Source organism: Microplitis mediator, chromosome 3 (genome assembly GCF_029852145.1).
Source record: "Microplitis mediator isolate UGA2020A chromosome 3, iyMicMedi2.1, whole genome shotgun sequence".
Lineage (NCBI taxonomy): Eukaryota > Metazoa > Arthropoda > Insecta > Hymenoptera > Braconidae > Microplitis > Microplitis mediator.
The window spans coordinates 4,062,795-4,083,288 of NC_079971.1; the positions used below are offsets into that span (position 1 = coordinate 4,062,795).

General features: G+C 35.9%; 2 protein-coding genes across 3 annotated transcripts in view; both read left to right on the plus strand.

Moving 5' to 3' along the window:
- Positions 1-16,580, plus strand: part of LOC130664447 (leucine-rich repeat-containing protein 4B-like) — an 82,337-nt gene extending 65,757 nt beyond the window's left edge. For both annotated transcript variants that reach the window (XM_057464345.1, XM_057464346.1), the window contains exon 4: positions 14,934-16,580. In XM_057464345.1, coding sequence (XP_057320328.1) covers positions 14,934-16,580 — 1,647 coding nt within the window. The remainder of the gene's footprint in view (positions 1-14,933) is intronic.
- Positions 16,581-16,691: 111 nt separating this feature from the next.
- LOC130664448 (GATA zinc finger domain-containing protein 14-like) lies at positions 16,692-19,575 on the plus strand. Its single transcript, XM_057464347.1, has one exon. It carries the CDS (start codon positions 16,692-16,694, stop codon positions 17,211-17,213), a length of 522 nt encoding a protein of 173 aa, XP_057320330.1. The 3' UTR covers positions 17,214-19,575.
- The last annotated feature ends 919 nt before the right edge of the window (positions 19,576-20,494 follow it).

Below are 20,494 nucleotides of genomic sequence, written 5' to 3' on the forward strand. Positions count from 1 at the left end.
TGCATGCATGTGCCGGAACAAATTCCCAAAGTTATTAGATGACGCTGCGCAATGCAAGTATCTCGAACACACAAAATGGATACACAACCGCCGCCACGCCGAGCTTACTTCTATACACAACAAGAAATATAAAGCTTATAAGCTTTGCGCTAGCCAACTTAATGCAGTTAACTTTAATATAATCATTTTTTATACTTTTTTTATCCTGTGTTTGTTGTGTTATAAACTTTTAATATACAAAGAAATACACGGACAATGAATTAAAATCCTCTTTTTTTGACAATCGGGATGGCAACGGATAAAAAATTTAATGCATGTAAATTTAAATTTCCTGTTTTTTCTTCTTTCCTTTGCATTTATAAATTTTCTCGTTTTTATTATTGTAGAGTACGAAATTTGTTGAAAAATACAAAAGAGATTGGAATATTTTTAAGAAGATTTTAATCAGGGGACGGTAGAAAAAAAATTTCAGGCTTAAATTCAAAAAATAATTTTGAATACATGAGATTTTCAAATTTCGCGCGTTAAATGGCGTTGGCACTACTGATAAATTCCTTTATTATGCGGACTTCGTATAAGAAATTTTCGGCAGGGGTAAAATTTTTATTTTTTAAACATGGGCGGTAATAAAAATATGACTTGTGGATTTTTTTCAAAATTATAAATTACAAAAAAAAAAATATTAAAAAAAATTGCATCTATAATTTTTGAAATTTTCTACACGTGCATATTTTTAGTTTTATTTTTTTGGCAATCGATCTTTTGAAAAAAAACTTCAGAAAATTTTTAACCGATATTCGAATAAGAAAACAAATTAAAGTTTTTCGTTTACCAAAATTTTGGACCACATTTTCTATGATCAATTCATTGTCATCAGCACTCGAGTACTTTATCTTAACTATTAAAAAAATATGATAAATTGTATATATAAATCAATGAACATTATCGTTGAGTTTGTTATAGTATTTTTTTCGTTTTAATCTTCTACTACGTCATCGTTAAAAGTCTAGACAGTTGTAAAAAAAAGCTGCTATGTAATACTGTCTCGTAACTATACCTATGTATAGAGAGAGTAAAGAGAGCAAACGAGATTGTGAGGGTAAGTCATAGGGGTTGTTACAGAATAAAGAAAAAAAATGAAATAAAAAAAGAAGAAGAAATTGGCCGGTACGGTTGACCAAATCAGCCATTGATCCTCCGATTCGTTTTGTCCAGTCAGGAATGAAACGAAAGTCGTGAGGAAAAACAGCAGTACTTCCTATATTTATATATACCGCGGGAGAAGAAAAGTAAAACAAATGGAACCGGTCAGCCGGAAGGTCAAAAAAATTTTAAAAAATTTTGCCTTTAAAAAAAATCACTTTTTTTTAATTTTTTTTCGTCGTCTCTTTTTACTGTTTACTGTCTCGTTGACCGCCGACGTGTTTTTTCTCTTTTGTACTCATATTTATTCATTATTATATATATTTATTATCATTATTATTATGATATATATGTTTCAAAGCTACGGTTGCATAATATAATACGATTTCAATGCTCGCTCAAGTGGCGAATATCGAAATGATGAGAATATCAATATATTATGAAAATACTCTTTTTAATAAAATGGAACATTAAAATTTTTAGTACAAAGAGAAATATCACCAAAAATTTTTAATTTTAATGTCACTGCAGTGCAATGGGAATGCTATTACTATTTTTTTTTAATTTCTACTCATAATCAGATTGTCAAAAAATAATTATTCCGACCCACTTATTCTACAAATTAATTTAAAAATAAGAAAAAATTTATGGAATGAAAATTTTCAAAAACTTTAATGAGATATCTAAGCCTCCATGATAAATCTCATGACATTATGAGCAATTACTGAAAGTTTTTATTTGGCTGACAGATTTTTTATCAACTGAATTTCAAATATAGAAAACAAAAATTCAAAAAAAACTACACAGAAAAAAAGGATTTCACGGCGCAAGAAATATTTTGCGCTATGAATTGAAGACAAAAATTTTCTTAGGACTGGAAAAATTTTTTAGCGCCTTAAGAATTTTTTTTCTATTCAATTTATGATACAAAAATTTTTTTGAGGCGAGTAAAAATTTTTTGCACCGAGAAATCTTTGTTTTTTGAATTCACTGTAAAAAAATTACGGAGTGAACGCGGATTAAATTCGGATTGACTACAGAGCGGATGACTGTTTATTTATTTAATCCCTCGGAGTGAAATTTACTCCAAAAAGAAACTCTGAATCAGAGTAAATGCGGAATTGAATAAAATTTTAATTACTCCGTATGCGGAGTGAATTTTTGTAAAAACTCCGAAACTTCGAGTGACAGCAAATTCAAATTTAAATAAAATCCGAACTCACTCCCTATTTTTTACAATGTAAGTATGTAATTAAAGAAAATTGTGAGTAACTGCCTAATTAAATATAAATGTTAAACTTAATAATTAGCTCAGGGTCAGCAGTCACATAATTTAAAGCAGCGTAATTAAAAAAAAACAAGGCAATAAATAAAAAGTAAAAAAACAAGTACATAAAAATTACGTAACATAAATGTGGCTGAGTGCATATGTAAAATGCATGATATGTGATATTTATCTCATTCATGCCCAGCACATGTTCTTCCCTCGGTATACCACTAATGGCCTCGAGAAGAAAACTTATGGCCTCCGTCTCTCCTCTCTGCCTCCCCTCGGATATCTTCAAAAAGAAGAAATTAATTCCAGTTAAACTCGAGGTCGCACAGCCGCATTAACGTCTTTTAATTCGTTAGCGCTAAGAGAGACCCATAATTAAATTTAATAATACAAAAGTTAACATAATAAAGTCAAATAATAATAAAATGATGTAAATTGTGGATAATCGATTGGATTAAAGGCTAAAGGCTTTAATAAAACAGGTTGTAGGAATATGTTACCATCGAGAAACTAGAGATCAACAGGGAGGAAAATTAATCTTGTAATCGAGAAAACCCGTTGTGAAGATCAAAGACCGAATTCTTGGCGCGAGAACCAATGAGAGGGTGCTTTTATATATAAAGCTTAAGATCGATTTTAACTTTACTTTTTATTTCATTCCCCTTTTCTCAATTCTCCTATACATATATATATCTTATTCTTTTTTACTCTCCGTTCATTTATTTCCACGTTCTATCTTTTTATTTACTATTTTTTTTTATTTCGTTTATCTTCGAATCGTACGAATTTCGGATTAAATTTAATCAAACGGGATTCAAATATCAGAATCTTCTGTTACTACTTTTTATTCTTTAGCTTTAGCTTTGGCTTTAGCTCCGGTCTTACCTTATGCTCAAACTCCGGCATCAGCTTCAGTAGCTTTTGGAATTTAACGACAATCACAGACACTCTATAAGTTTTTAAGACCAACTCTGCAGTAAAATCGCTTTGTACGCTGGTATAAAATATACTCAGCTTTAAATCTTGTGAGAATCAACACAATAAAATTACATATATATATAAATATATTGTAATGAAAGAATAAATATATGTTGCTAGACAAAGGATGAAGTAAAGAGACCGGAAAATTACGTAACTCTTATTCATAAAAAGTTTCAAATAATTGTTTTTTTTTTTTATGACGTCCTTGCGTTTCCTCTTAGATGGAAGTGTGTAATTATTTAAATAATCATTTCTACATTTATATTAAATTACGACGCGGAAAAAAGTACATCGGAGAGTGTAAACCTCGGGATTTGACAGTCGGGAGAAGTCAAAATTATGAAGAGATAAAACGCGAAATAGAAATAAAAATAAATGGTTTTTTCATCTCAAGAAAAATGTGTTGAGGTGTCCGATGATGGCCTTGTGGGAAATTATGCCAGCCGGATTACTCTCCTTTCTCTGGTCCTGTGGATTCTCTGCTGGTATTCGTGTCCTCTTATATTATTATATTATGCTGCACTGGATTCCGAGGCTTATGTGATCGCTGGATGAGATAGATATGCCATAAATATTGCTCTAGATGTTTTTATTTGAGTCACTTAATTAAATGTGTTCTTCAGGGTCGATTTTTATCTCGAGTTTTAATAGAAAAATTTATCTTGATTAACTTATTTACTCTGCGAGTCCTTAATGGACTTATGCGACTGTGTTTCCGACAATAAAACTTTAATATCTGATATTTAGCTTGAGAAATTTTGCTACGGAAATTTTTACATGTAAGGGAGAGAGTGAAAAATGGTTTTTTTTTGTGAATAAAATAGGTCGGGTGAAATCGAAAGCTTATGAAAGATTGAGGTGATATTTTTTCTATTGCATTTGTTATTGATTTATCTGGTTAGAAAAACTGATTGACGGTTAAAAGTATCGCCTGTAACTACAGGCTGAAAAAACATAATTCATAATATTGTTGTCTATATTTTTAACAATTTATTATTTTGATTATTTTAGTTTTCATTAAATAAATTATCAATGTTTTATGAATTACACAAGTTGACCGCTGAATTAAAAATATAAATTTAATCCGACAGAATAAAACATTCGTCGATCTATTTTATGATAAATATTTATAACGTAATTATAATTAGTAACGAAAAGTTAAACAAAGTTTATTTATAAACAGTTTTAAAATAAATAAATCTATCAACACACACTTGGATTCTATCAACTCGCATTTATAAATTTTTTTATTATTAAATTTATAAAGCAAATAATTAATTAATGTCTTTTGCTTCTTTAATTTCTCATAACAATCACAGAAATTGATTATTTAATTATTTTCCAACTAGTTTACTTGTTTGATCGTCTGCACACGTGGAATGATTTCAATTATCAGCCATCTAGCGGCGGCCTTAATAACTAATTTCAGTATTCCAATAAAATTTTCCATAAAATATAAATATATAATTAGCTCGCGTAAATAGTTATTGTTTTAACAATGCTGGTATCTAAATTTTAATCATTCTTCGTATAAAATTCTTTAAAAGAAAATCTTAAGAAGGGAAGAGAAATTCTCGTCTACGGTCTCGATCTAAAATGAGAAATAAAAAATAAATAGCTTAAAAAAGTAATTAAGCGATTGAATAAATAATAAAAAATAAGGTAACGAAAAAAAATAAAAGTCCTCAGAAGGGTAATAGAAAGTGTAATTTAATCCAGAGGAAGAAAAAAAAATTAGCAATTGACTTGAGAGTCAAGTAGGAAGATAATTAAAAGACTACTAAGACGATCTCGTTTACGGGGCATTTGCCAACGTCCGCAGCCTGGCTACAGAAACACACCGATACGAGTAAAGAGGGTTTGTGTCTCTCTGTTTTATCGTCGCTTCGTAGCTTCGCTGTTGATGTCGCTAAAGAGGGCTCACGAACTATAAAATTTTATACACTAGAGTGGTCAGATAAAACGTATACCAGAGAGATGAAGAAAAAGATAATAATGAATCTCACGTCTCTCCCTCTCTTTCTCTCATTTTCTTTCCTCCCAACGAGTGCAGAAGGGTGTGGGTCTGTTGTGTGTACGTCGAATATTATATTAGAGAATATCTCGAGGAGTAAAATTGAGGCTAACGAGGGATTCAGCAAATGCATTCGAGAATTAATTGGCAAATTCAATTGAGTCCCTGAGTTCAGCTCGCTTCTAACATTAACTAACACTCTCCTACTCATCTATCTCCTCTTTTGCTCATCTCTTTTACTGCACACACTCTAGACACACAATTTGAGTCATTAAAAAACTTGATAATCACGTAAAAGTTAAAAGTTTTACGGTGTGTTTCATTTTGTCAACGAATATAATAAACAGCTCTCTCTCTTTCTCTCGCTTTCAATGTCTACATGCACTTCGGCTGCATTATTTATTAACAAAAAGTCACTTTTAATAATGTATATCATAATACTCATCTTTAATCAAACACGATTAACTTCTCGGTCCATTTTTTTCCCAAACAAAACTAAATTCAATGAGCCGTACAGATAGAAACTTTATTAAACTTGATGGCAATTTTTTCATTTCATCTAATTATATTTTTATTTATAGGGAAAAAAATCCTTTTGTGAATTTGCACAACTTTTAAACGCCCGAGGGTAAATTCAAATTCACACGAGAATTTTATTATAACTCGAAGTTTATTAAAAAAAGGTAAAGGAAAACTTGGAATTTTTCTCTGTATTCTATTGAAAAAGTATTTTTTATAAAGGATACATTGAATTTATCCACCGAGAAATTGGAGAAAGAAAATATTCAATTAACAGTCAACTGGATTCGATCTGCGAACCTCAGGATGACAAACAATTGCCGTTTATTATTAATTTTAAAGAAAAGTTTATCTGAAATTAATTTAATGGTAGTAATTAAATCTAAACACTTATAAACTGATCAAACAGTGTTTAAATTGCATTAGGAAACAATTTCCTGAATGACAAAATACCGGGGTTTGGAGTATCCTAAACAGTAGTCTATCCAAAATATCTTGACGTGGTTGCGGTGTTGGGCTTCCGGAACGTTTATCGTAACGCGTTACCACGACGTGTTAATTTCCAAGCCACGCGGTAGTCAACGGTGGCGACGAGGATGCCGCCGCCGACGACTACCAAGCCGGAGTTACTGACAGGAACGATGGGAAGCGACAGGATTGCCAGGGGAGCAGCTCTCGTGTCACTTAATACATTCGGTCTCAAGTCTACGGCTGCATCCACATACCCGCTGCAGAAGGCTTTGCCATTCCGTCAGAGAATCTGTACAAGACAGAGAACCCGCAGACGAGGGAGAGCCCGAGAACGAGGAAGAGGAAGAGGACGATGACGAGGATGAGGATGAGGATGAGCGAATAACTAAACCCACACAGGGATAGGAGAAGACCGAGAAGTGGTAGAGAGAACGTAGAGAAGATGAGGACCGACGATGAGATTAAGGGGGTATTCAAGTAGGAGCAGCATCTAAGGAGATATTTCAGGGGGCCAAGAAATTAGGGGATAACTCATAGGAAGCCCAGTAGTAAGGCAGTAGGGATCCCCGCATGCGCGATCAATTACCAGGCGTAATTATCTACCGCTGGGTTGGAAATTTTCATTGTTGCCGGGAGGCTCACCCTTGGGTTACAACCCAATCTCCATTTCCTCTATCCGCTCTCTCCTTCATATTCTCGTCCTCATCCTCACCCTCACCCTTACCCCCTCCATCTCCTGCTCCTTCTCCCTCTTATCTTGGCATACTGATAGAAGCCGACAGCACTTGGCGGGACTAACGTGCACTCAACTACTTAATAATGCACCAGTCAGCCAACCACTATACGCCCATTATGCTTCCATGCACGCTGCTTGCACTTCTCATTACATATCTCTCTCAAACTTACACTTTTATCTATTCTTACGTCTCACTTTATCATCTTATTCCTTGTCTCATTTTACCTTATATCTTGTTCGCGCATAACGTGTTATACATACCCCAACCCCTATCTTCATTTCATTTCGTTCGTTCGTTCGTTGGCTCTTTTATATCTTCCAACGTACGTACATATCAACGTTGCCTGAAAGGGGATTTTGAAACCTGGGACTGGGCATTATACGAGATTCGCTGATACAACAGTCAGACTTGTCGGTTATACCACGTGAAGCTCGGGTGATGCTGTGCCTTAGCTCTTTATGTTTTAAACTTTAGTCTGAGAATTAACCGACCCCATACTCTAACACCTTAACGAGATTTTCTCAACGGGATACGTGGCTGAAGATACCTCCCGAGTCGAGATATAAAGAGGAACTGAGTAAGAGCTACTAATGCTACTCGAGCATTTTTAACTTATAACCCATTATCTAGATGCTTGCTATGAGATCGTTTAATTATATTATGCAATATGAATTATTGGCGCGCTTTAATTTACCGCTACGATCTACGTGAGATTCCGAGGACTTTTTCATTCCAAGACAAACCGCCGCTGCTATATACATAAATATAAATTTTAGCTTCCATTGTAATCGAAAAAGTTGGTTATAAATTTTATAGTTATTTACTTTTAATTTGAAAAAAAAAAAAAATATTAAAAATTTACTTTAATTATTTATAGAGAAAAAGTTTTATTGCACAATAGAGTAATAAAACACAATAGTAATTTAAAATAAAGAGAGGTAAATTTGTGATTTCCGAAGAGAATGGTGTACACCAATGAAATTGAGGAAAACCGGGTAAAGCCTGAATGTTTGGCTGACGCTTCAGGGTGTAGTATAGTCTATAGTCTATGTATATATATATATATATATATAGTATCAGGTTGGTCTCCAACTCTCATTCTTACTCTCTTTTGAACCCTCCTCCGTATAACTCTATACGTCGTTCAAGTCTTCTCTGAAGGGTAAATATAGGGTCTGCGGATTATCGTGTATCGTGAAAGCGACGTTCCACCAACTTGGAAAGTCAAACACACGAATAAATTGCAGCCTCAACGAGGCGTACCCGCATTGGCTTTGTAGAGAAATTCTCTTAGCGATGAGGAACAAAAATAAAATAAGAAATACTAAATAAGACGAAAAAATGGGCAAGAAAAATAGCAAACTCTGTTCAACTGGAGGTCTAAGTACAAGTGGAATAAGAACAAGAACAAGTATAAACTCAAATAATAAGATTCCATAATTCAAATTATAAATTACATCTAAATAATTAAATTATTAATTATTTACTAGCAAGTTCAACAGGTACGGGTATAAAGTACCAGAATAAAATGCTAAATTATTTTATGTAATAACCCGGGTACCCTAAAAGTATAAATGTGAAATGTAATTTTACCCGGGAGTCTGGTAAGTCTGTAGATGCCGAAAGTTTTTAGTCAATTACAAACAAGTAAAAAGTCAAATTCTCCTGACATTAGGAAAAGGGTTTTTCGCTTAGGTGTAATAATACTTATAAGAGTAAGAAAGAACTTGTGATTCTTTTTCTCGGTCTTTTTTTTTTTGCTTTGTTGATGGTGTGGGGAAGTAGAATGGGACCGGCAGTAGTTGAAGAAGAGGACGAAGAAGAAGAAGAAGGAGGTTTGGCATAAGAAACTGGCCGTACGCCAAAGCGCATTACTTTCAACAAGAACCGAGGATAGGGAAGAGAAAGTTAAGGAGACAGAGCTGGAGATAAATGATAAAAAGCTCGAGAGAGAAAGAGGTATATAAGTTTGATGGCAGCATAAGGTCGAGCTCAAATGAATATTTAATTCTCGCATATATCTTATTCGTTTCATTGCAGTCAACTCAAGTTTACCAAAAGTTAAGTAAGAACAAGGCATATTATTATAGAGTGGCAATCGCGTCTGAATTTTCCTGTCACAGTACGCCCCTAATACCTTGAGTACATATTATAAAAATCTGTTAAATCTTTAAAAGCGTTAAACGCTCGGATGAAAAATAAACCGAGAGACAGATCGAACTGAAAAAAAGTTAAATAAAATTTAAGTTTAATAAAAAAACGTAAGAAAAGGAAGAGTAAAAAATGTCGAGGGTTGAGAGCAATTTGGATCGGGTGTCTCTCTCCTATCGGTTCTCAGACGACGTTTTCTCAGCGGAACTCGTGACCCCCAAGTGGTTCTTTCTCAGCGTAGTCCGGAAATTGGAATCTTAAATCGATCCCAATCTTCTTTATTGTCGTTGGGAACCGACGATCACGAGTGGAGGACTTTGGGGATCCCATCACCGTCTCTCTTCGCCTCTCAACGAATTCTCGGCACTACACACTAGTGAGCTTGAATCTTGCTCTTAAAATCCTCTGATATCTCTTACTCACTTTGCCCTCAGTATTCCTCCGACAATGTCTCTGCTCTCGATACCGATCCGCCTCCACCCCTCCCACTTCCCCGTCCCCGGTCCCCGTCGTATATTGAAGCTTTAAAAGCGTACGCGTTTTCTTCGCGACCTGTGCAGCATTCCATTGAATTTTATGTGGATGCAGCTCTATAACCTAACCTCCACTAAACTTTAAACTGACGCAGTAGATACTATTCCTGCTAGCCAACAGTATTCCGTTAGTATTCCTTTTCTTGGTTAAACCCTGATAAATATAGAACCTCGTGAATTTGGGTTTCTACACTCTCGAATAACGGCCACCAAAGCTCCTCGATACCTAATACTAGATATACGTGCATACCAAAACCACCAACCCACACACACATCTTCACAAATGGGTTTATACTCTACACTTCATCCCTCACCGTAACCTCTTCTCTTTATATTCCTTGGTGCTTTGCCCTCAAACTCCTTACATTTTCTCCCGAGACAGAGAACCAGACTTATACATACAATTTATATACATATATGTGTATAAAGTGAACTTGGGTAGCCAAACTGCGTCGTATTTTCGCAATAGAGGATTTTAGGCACCGGTGATTTCATGCCCCGTCTGGTATGTCGAAGCTTTTCTAATCTAAGAGCTTCCTGGTAACATCAAGGGAACTATGTATGGATACAAAAAACATTCTTAGTTAAAAGTTAAATACGACAGATAAAAAAGTTTAAAGAAATGTGTGGAGCCGAAAAAAGAGGAAAAGGAATCCGCGGTTTTTTATGTTTTTTGAATCAGCCTTCTGGACTGAGTAACTAGACTTGAATAAGAAAAAGCAGAAGTAGAAGAAGAGGCTGAAGTGACTAGTCTGAGGAAAATAATTTCGCTAAAGATTTAACGAGGAATACACAGAGATGTTTGTTGCGTATGATGAGATGGTATGAGATTCTTAGCAGTTTCATCTCAAAAGAAATAAACAGCATGGCAAGAAAAAAGAGGCTGGGGCTAAAAAAAATGCTAGAGTCTTCTACTTCAGTGGCGTCTTTGGGAAATTCAACACTCCCTCGCCAACATTTTTTTTTACGTTGTGATCGATAGCCATCCTCGTATTTCAACTTCTTCTCTCCCTCCTTTATTTCTTCACTCCCGCAATAAGTGATCGCGATAAAATATAAAAACAAACGAGAAGAAAAATAAAAATAAAATAAAATTAATAAGTTTCTTATTTAACGAGAAACTTGCCAACGAATTCATCACTTTTATGAAAAAAATTCATTCAGATTTACCTTTTTTCTTCTTTTTTTCCCTTTAAATTTATGAGAAACTATTTTTTTCCCTTTTAATATTTCAAATGTTTATACTGTGATTATTGGAAATAGCGGACCATATTTTTTGTCTATTGTTTTTTATTGCCTTCCTCTTTTTCCTTTTTACAAAACAACAAGTTACTAAACGTTCGATGAATCTGGCTCATAAAAGAGGTCTCCAAATGTGTGTTCCCGACTCAATACAGTCTGCACATATATTGTCTGTGATTTCCGTATTACGAGCAGACATATAAGAAAATAGCTCAATAAATTGTCCGCTTACATTATCCTCGTCTCTCAGACTCATGTTTTGTTGTCATTCCGGTCTCCTAAAACCATCATATATTCCCGGTTACTCTTCACTTCAATATGCCCGACTGGGTAAGATGAAGGGACACAACACAACAGAATGTACGAGCAAAAAAATGACAAACTATTCCCGTGATAAAAGAACACTCAGTAAAAATATAAGAGGAAATTTTTTACCGATTACACACATATTTAATGTCATGGAACGAAAAACACCATCCACGCTAAAAATATAACCTTAATATATTTAATATTTAAAAAGCTTTTCCGACAATTTCCCGCCACGGCTATGCGCCACGAGATTAACGAAAAAGGGAAAAAAAAAATTAACTTGTTAAAATTACAATAAAAATGGCAATGAATAGAGATTGACATAATGTTTTTACATCTCAATTGTACGCTCGTTTTATTTTTATGTTTTTTTACATTTTTTCTATTTTTTGTGTATACACTTGGCCGACATTCACAGGCATCATTCACCAGTATAGACCTAGTGATTACGTCGACTGTGGCAGTACGTGCCGGCGCATAAAACATTCTACGGCTTGCATAAATTAAAGCGAATTTCCCGACGGATTTACGTCGTACGCGCGGGTGTGCCGTAATAACGTAAACGTTGAGAGCTCCAGAGAAACTGCTCACTAAGTTCTCACACAGCCGACTCCTATATACCTCCATGATATATATGTATATATAATATAATAGAATAGAATAATATTCTCGTTCCGAGTAAAAAGTTTAACGATATACGAGTGTCCTCAAAAATCATTAACTATTCACAATTCATTTGGATTATAAAAATATTTACCGCGAGAAAATATTAAAAACCGTTTCGAAGCAGACTTGGACGACTTGAACAAACGAGTGAATCTGCGGTCAAAAAATTTAATTTATGACCGTAAAAAAAAAAAAACACAATGCAATCTCCCTCGGCACTTCCTCCGGATCCATAATTTCGCGGGCAGACTCTTTCTGGCATACCGACACAACGACGAGCGACCACATTATTACTATTTTCTCTCTTTGTCTTTGGTATCCTCATTCTGTAGCAGAAGCCTTTGCCTCTCGGCCCCTCTTCGTCCCTTTTACCGTCACGTGATTACCGTAAAATTGCGCGATAATTATGGACGATTAGGCAGACCGATAATAACGTCACGACCGGCAATTATAACCGCGACCAATAGAACTCTTTTATAATATAATCACAATCATTTTTTCTTTATTTCTTTCTCTCGGAGTCAAACGCTGCCCGAGTTTATTCATCCATAGAGCCCTCAGCCTCCCGCCGGGAGCGAAAACCAGTCGCCAATGAATGCTCATTCGATTGTAATGATTTATCGATTTTATAGACCAAATGTTTTAGGTCATTTCAATGAACCAAACAAACGCGAAAAAAAAAAGACAAAAAGTAAAAAGTAGTCTTACAATTAGAGTTTTCCTTAATCGTTTCATCACCTAAGACTGGTCTTGGTTTCCTCTTTAGCCTCTAGAGCTACCAAACCCCATTTTCTTTACTACTATTACCCCCTGCTGCCAAAGAGCTCGCTTTGCAGCCTCGGCATCGGTAATCCGATTTCCCAATCCCCTCGACACTCCCTCGCTGGTAATCTTCCTCCTTTGGTTAACTTCTTTGCGCTCCCGGGACACCGGAGGTTGTATCTACGTTTAACCCAGTAGACAAAAAGGAGCAAAACAACAACCCCGGAGCACAGTACGGGGATGAAAAAAGAATAGACGAAAATAGAGAAAGGAGAAAAAAAGCGAGGGCATAAAAAGAAAAATTTAGCGACCCCAAGAAGCCTCTTTTCTTCAGAAACAGGAAGATGCTGAAGAACTAAACCCGTACAAGGGACGATTTATCGAATTTTCGCCCAATACAACTCACACTTGAACCTTTCCACTCATTTTCCTTCTCTCTCTTTCTCTCTCCCTTCATCCTGATGGCATTTTCGCTCCTCTAGTGAGTGTGAGTGTAGTATATATCCTGAACAAACGGACTTTTCATCAGCTGCTGCCCATCAACCAGAGTGATGAAGAGGGACAATGGGTTCAATTATCGTGACTCTCTGGCGCCAATCTAACGGCGATAAATACCAAATTTTAGCTCAAGTGTTTTATAAACGTCACTTAAAATCCACCTATCAAATTAATTTCCTAAATTCCCTGGCGGCTAATCAAAAATACTCCGCAAGACACGTAGGCTTGAATTAGTAAATAGCTAATTAGCTTGCTGTCGCAATCTAAGGAGCTCGTCGAAAGTACATCAGACACACAGACAACAAGCATGCTGACAATCTGTCACGTATATACTTGACATTATCCTCGTATGCATGATTAGTAGCCTCGCGATACTAGAGACGCATAGTGGGAACCTCGTCATCGTCATCTGCATCATCTGCATCAGGATGTCTGGTGGTGTATATTTCGCGTACGCCGTTATCTACTGCTTGCACCACACGTATAATGCCACTTACATCCCTTCAGCCCGTGACTCCCTTACCCCCATTACAAGGGAGTTAGCTCGCTCTGGGTTTCAAGCAATATAGCATAGCAAGCTAGCTAGCTCGGAATATCAAGAGGGTGAGTTATATACTGGCACCCAGGTTAGGGGCTGAGCAAATGAGTGAGTGAGAGTTACCGAGATGAGCACGTGCTACTCGCGTTCTCTCGTCACCAGACAAAAGGTCTTTGTCACGGTCAGTGCACTCTAGACGTTATTCTCAACACTTGACAGACGTATCTGTCTGCTGGCACTGCATACTCTTAAATAGAGATAACGCTTTAATAATAAACACGCATGCATCCTACTTTGTCCTAATAAACTTCACTTTTTTCGTCTCAACTCGGGAGTTTTTAAAAACGACTGATGTATGAGCTGAGTATTGAAAAAAGTATACGCAGCAGGAATGTTTAAGTGAAAGTTTAGAATTCAGACTCTTTTCCCAAGGGAGTTACTACTTGAGTTTTCAATAAATAATGTCGCGGTGTGCCACGACCGGGACTCATTAAATCGTCGCTGAATCAGGACGAACGTCCGTAACTCCACGTAATGCAGCTGTAATGTGAAATGAGTAATGGGGCTAGACTTTCCAAGAGACACGAGGGATAAAGAGAAATGAGAAAGAGAGAAGAAAAAGTTCAGTGGTGGCGTTTCTCGATGGAAAAGTGAAGAGAGTAAGATGGCTACAAGAGCCACCAGCAGAACCAGCGAAAACGAATGGACTTCTCTCAAGGAGGAGAGAATAAGAGGGAAAGATATATAGTATAGAGTTGCGACGGAGATTTCCCCACGCGCAAGTTCAATATTACCACCTACACTCGGCTCGGATAGTGTATGTGCCACACCCGCATTATCTTTTCTTAATAACCTAATGCTTTATTATTATTTCATTTTTTTATGCTCCTTCCTGTCAGGGTTTACACGGGACACTAATGATCCGCGATTTAATTACCCAGGAGACTTATCTTATCGCTTTGAAATCAACATTTGATAATTAAATTACACCTTGTCTGCTATCGTTCTCATTTATTTATCATCATAATCAGTATTATAATTATTTTATTTTTTGAAGCCGTTGGCTAATGGATTATTGTTTTTTTTGTTCCAGACGTCAAAGAGCTGTAGGTGGAGCAGCTGGAGTAGCAGTAGCTGGAAGCTGATACTGTTGATCAACGTGAGTCTTTTAGCAACAGCAAACTCAGCATTCTGTCCCAGTGGATGTACCTGCGATGACGAGGCACTGGTTGTCTCATGTGTAGGTGTTAGTCTCGACGTTATCCCCATCGCACTTAATCCGTCGACACAGAGGCTAGTATTGAAAGAAAGTCGCATTCGTATGGTTGACGCAGCTGCATTTCAATTTTACGGTGATCTAAAAAATGTCGATCTGTCTAGCAACCATTTGTTCACTATTCCGAACGGTAGTTTCGCAGCTCAGAAAAATCTCGTTGAATTGCATTTGAAGCACAACAAAATATCAGCGTTGACGGAGAAAACCTTCCAAGGTTTGGTGTCACTGACGGTACTTAATTTACGTGATAATTATTTGGAGACGCTGACCAACGGATTGTTTACGTCGCTGACGAAACTTGAGGAGCTGGATCTGGGGCAGAATAGAATTTCGAAAGTTGAACCGGGTGCATTTCAAAAGTTAGGGGCCCTTAGAGTTCTGTATCTAGATGACAACCAATTGAAGTCAATTCCTTCACCGGCACTGGCACCACTCAATGCCCTCGCTGAGCTGCACATTGGGTTAAATGGGTTCTCAACACTTCCAGACGACGCGTTCAAAGGCCTAGAACGTCTTGCAGTATTGGATGTCATGGATGCGGGGCTGGATAATATAAGCGAGGGCGCATTTCGTGGACTTCTTTCTTTGCGTACCCTTAAACTCGGTGGCAACAAATTACGTGAAGTGCCGACAAAACAGCTGTCTATACTAAATCGCCTTGAGGAATTGATCCTGGGACAAAATTCCTTTACGATGTTACGCTCGGGTGCATTCGCAAGCCTGTCAAATCTTAAAAAACTGGATATCTCTGGGGCTAAATTACTGACAACAGTTGAACGCGGTGCGTTTGCCGATAATGGAAATCTCGAAACGTTAATCCTGAAAAGTAATCGCAGACTAACGACTATGGAAGACGGTGCACTGGCCGGTTTACCGAATCTACGTCACTTAATGCTACGGGATAACGCTTTTACGAGTTTCCCCGAATCTTTAGTAGCGTGGGGTGAATTACGTCGACTGGATTTGAGTGAAAATCCCGTCGTTTGTGACTGTAATCTTCTATGGTTGGCTGAAGTTTTAGTGGCAAGAAATTCAAGTCCTGTGATTTGCGCAGAACCGAATGAATCCCGTGGTAAACCACTCAAGGGTATGGAACCTGACGAATTGGGATGTGCCTTCTCAGATCCACGCAAGCAAGCACTTATAGCTACTGTGTGTGCCGCTGGTTTGGCTTTATTTGCCGGAATGGCTTTCTTCCTTTACTACCGCTGTCGTAAACGTGTACGCGATGCACTGAAAGATTACAAATGGAAGAACCGCGCAATATCTCGCAAGGAACACGAGTACCAGAAAACATTTTCCGACGAGGAATACATCGTCCGCACACACGGTGGTCATCATCATCGTCAGCATCCCCACCAGCAGCAGTTCCAACATCAACAATTCCAACACGCCCAGCAGCAACTGCAGCATCCCCATCAAATCACCCCTGGCATAAAACCGATTCCCGTGACAGAACTGTAGCTAGAGCTTAGGGCAGCGAGCCCCGGCAACGGCGGAGTCTGGTTTTTACCACACGGTGGTACGACTCCTGCCGAGGGTTTCACTTACATTGACGGGGAAACCGCCCGACAAATGCGTCGTCCAGGCACGCTGCCCGTGCATTCGGCAATAAACCAACGCACCAATAACTCAAATACTATTTCAAACAACAATAACAACCACAATCACAATCACAATCCCTCGGCAGTATCAACAAATAACATATTTTCACCAACATCCGGTCAAATTGATAACAACGCCATAACAAGCAATGGATCAACACGACATATGAGTCATTCGTTGCGACGCAACCCGCCGGCATTGCCGGCACGTGCAGATTCATGCCGTATTGTCAATGACGATCATCATTCATCTCAAAAACATTCGCCCCCGTGTCCTCAGTCATCGTACCCTACCTTACCGATAAACGGACACGTCTCATCGTACTACTACCGCGAGCGTGACAGCACCGGTACCAGTTCCAGTATTGGAACCACAACCAGGGAACGCACCAGTATACGTGACCGCGAGCTCCCCCCAGTTCCTCACAGAAACGAGCCAATGGAACTCGAGATCCACGATCAGTTGGCCGGCAATGCCGGATACAGAGAATAGATGAGACAAATATCTATAGTCTAGGGATTTTAATTTAACTGCCGAAAATAAAATCAAGACTGATATTGATGGTTATCCAGCACACAGCTCCCTCCCTGCTTCCACTACCGAGGGTTAGGAAGCCTTCGTACTAAAAAGAAGCGGTTTTTTAAAACCGGGTTCGCAGTGTGCGTTAAATAGCTGAGCGAGTTGATGGACCGGGTATTTAGCAAACCGTTTTTGTACCATGAACTCGTGAATTCTTCCCGAGGCAGCTCATCACAGGATCCGGGTATCAAGTGAAGACTGAAATATGTCTAATAAGACAAACATTCCTCGGTTATTTATTTTAAATGTCACAGGAATGTTGTGAGTCACTGTAGTTATATTATATATATATATATATACAAAAGTATATATGTATATATATATACATATAAGTGTACGTATGTTTGTGTAATTATTTGCGGATGAGATCAGATGGGAGAGAATGTTGCAAATGTTTATGATAAGGATGGGAAGATATTATAAGAATTCTTAGGTTCGATAGCGGGATAGATAGTAAACAAAAAAAAATAAAAAAAAAAACTAATGATTTAAGGAAATGGTCTAAAGAGCGAATTTAATTTTTAAAACCACTTATTTGAAGTACCTCTGGGTCTTGTATTATATTAATAATAAAACACATAAGAGAAGATATCTGTGTTAATAAAAGCAGATTCATAAAAAAATATATATATATATTATAAATATATGTACATGTATATTATGATTATTTTCTCAACAGTTAAAGATGCGTAATATTATTAATTAATAAAATTAATGAGTACATAATTAATTAATAAATAAATATTTGACATCAAACGTTAGAAAGGAGTGTAGATTGTAGAGAACACACGTGAAAAATAATACTTAATAATAGTATTATTATGAATATATATATTTAAATATGTACCAGAAACGTGTTCACGCGTAAGGAAAATAATTAATACTCCTGTTAATATCAATGACCGCGTGAATTTTTAGCTAACTATCATCTAATTTAAATTATTGTTGAGTATAAATTTATAATTTCCATTAACTTTCTTGTTTTTATATAAATTACACTCGAGTGTTTGCTTTTTTTTTATTAACTTAATTTACGGCGGTATTCGGACAAGCTAATTAATGCTTTTTTCGTGTTATTCAGCGGAATATAACCGAGAGTTAAATAAAATAATAAAAGTAAAAGAGAGGGAACTGAATAAAAGAAGGAGGTATAAGAAGGAAAGTTTTTTAGCGAATTGAATTAAATGAGGAGAGAAGAGGTAACAAGCAAATGTGGTATCATCACAATGTACACTATGTATATTTTCTATGTATATATTTATACATACATATATATATATATATAAAAGTATGTACAGTACAAAATGGAATACCATGAGCTACTGTCCCGTCACTGCCCGAAGGAATACAGCTTCGGTTGGTGAGTGTACTCGTTGGAATTCCACGGCCATCTTGGCTGGTTTTGAGTAGAAAGAGGTGACTGCACCTTGAACCACTGGATGTTGAGAGCTAAGTTAGATCTTGTTTCTCTCTCTTCTGTCTCTTTCTCTCTACTATTAACTCCACTTACATTTAAGTCTCTCCTTTTTCCTCTTGGTTCTGTCGATGTTGCAGCTCTTTGTTCACTCGCAGCTCCCACTTGCCTGGTACTTGTCTTTAGTCGCGGACTCCGCAGACCGCGATCCGGCAATCGAGTTGCTCGATTTCCCATCCAATGGAATGCGACTTACGCTCGCTATTTCCAGCTCCTTTAACCAGAATAATCCATTTATTTATTCTATTGTCCATTTCCTCTGTATTTTCGTTCCCTATTTTTTACTATTCCTCAGCCTCTATTATTTTTTGTTTATTATTAATTTTTTTTAAATTTATAAGACAGACACTGAGGATATTTAAGAAATTACTCGAGTGCTCTTGATAATTTACTTTATAAGACAGTATCGGAAATGAGATTTCAAGTGGCCAGTAAAAAATTTAATTGGAAAAATTACTTTTGAGTGCCCGACAAATCGGCACTTTTAAATTTCCCGCCATTATCGTGAAATTTAAAAAATACTCAAGTTATAAAATGAACGCAGTCATTGATATTTTCAGAGATTAAAATTTATGTAAATTTAAAACTAAATATCGTAACTTATCGATTTATTATTAAAGTAAAAACAATAAGTCCATTGAGTAAAATATAATAATGGATTTATATAAATGCTAGTCAAAATCGACTCGCCAGAGAGCAAATTCAAAAGTTTTAATAAAAAAAGAAAAAAGAAAAAAAAATATCGGTAAAGGTTAAAAAATAAATTGTACAAAAGGATAAATATTAAAGGAAAAAAAGTTATTAACGACCCTCGTCGTGTTTAATTTCAGTCCTAGTGTACACCGAAATTATAAATTGAATAAAAAATAAATTATAAGAATTAAAATAATCCAAAAAAACTACATTATACATAATCTTTTGTCCTGCACATCGTATTATCTTCCACGTACCTAACCCTAAACATTTAATTAATTAAATTTTTTCGTAACTTAAATATATATTCTTAAACTTATATTCTTATATAAATAAATGTACGCCAAAATTATACTTAAAGTTTCTAAAGACAAATGTATTAGCCATCTAAATGTATTTCCTATTATCGAAAAACCATTTTAACCTAAACCTAACCTGCCATTTTTTCAATATTCTCGTACTTTTTTTATTTTTTTATTTGCCAATTGATTATGTATCAATTATTTTAAAATTGGAAGAGAGATTTGTTAGAAGCCTTAATGAGAAAGCAATATAAATAAACTTTTAAAAGAAACGAAGAGTTATTACTCATAAATTTTTAAAATTTATCAAATCGTAAGCAATTTTTAAAATAATTTTAAATTATTAGAAATTATATTCGGAATGTACAAATGAGTTATTGCGTTATGATTCCCTCGAGGCTTTTTTTAAATATTTTTATTGATAATTATATAAAGTAATTAATTTATTTTACAAATTTTAAGTTTGTATTCACTTGTCAATTTTTATTTTAGTCAATTATTTAAATTCTCCTAAAAAATGCAGTGAAAGTTGAAAAAATTTGATGATTTGAAAAGCCCGCGCCTGAAATTCAAAATGGCGGGCAGAATCAAAACAAAATGCCGTAGAATGACTTACTAATTTTTTAGCGACAGTTTTCTAATTCAAATTTAGACAAAACTGAAATTTATTCGATCGCTGATTTAAATAAATCGGATAAAAATTAATTGACTCTAAAAAAAAAATT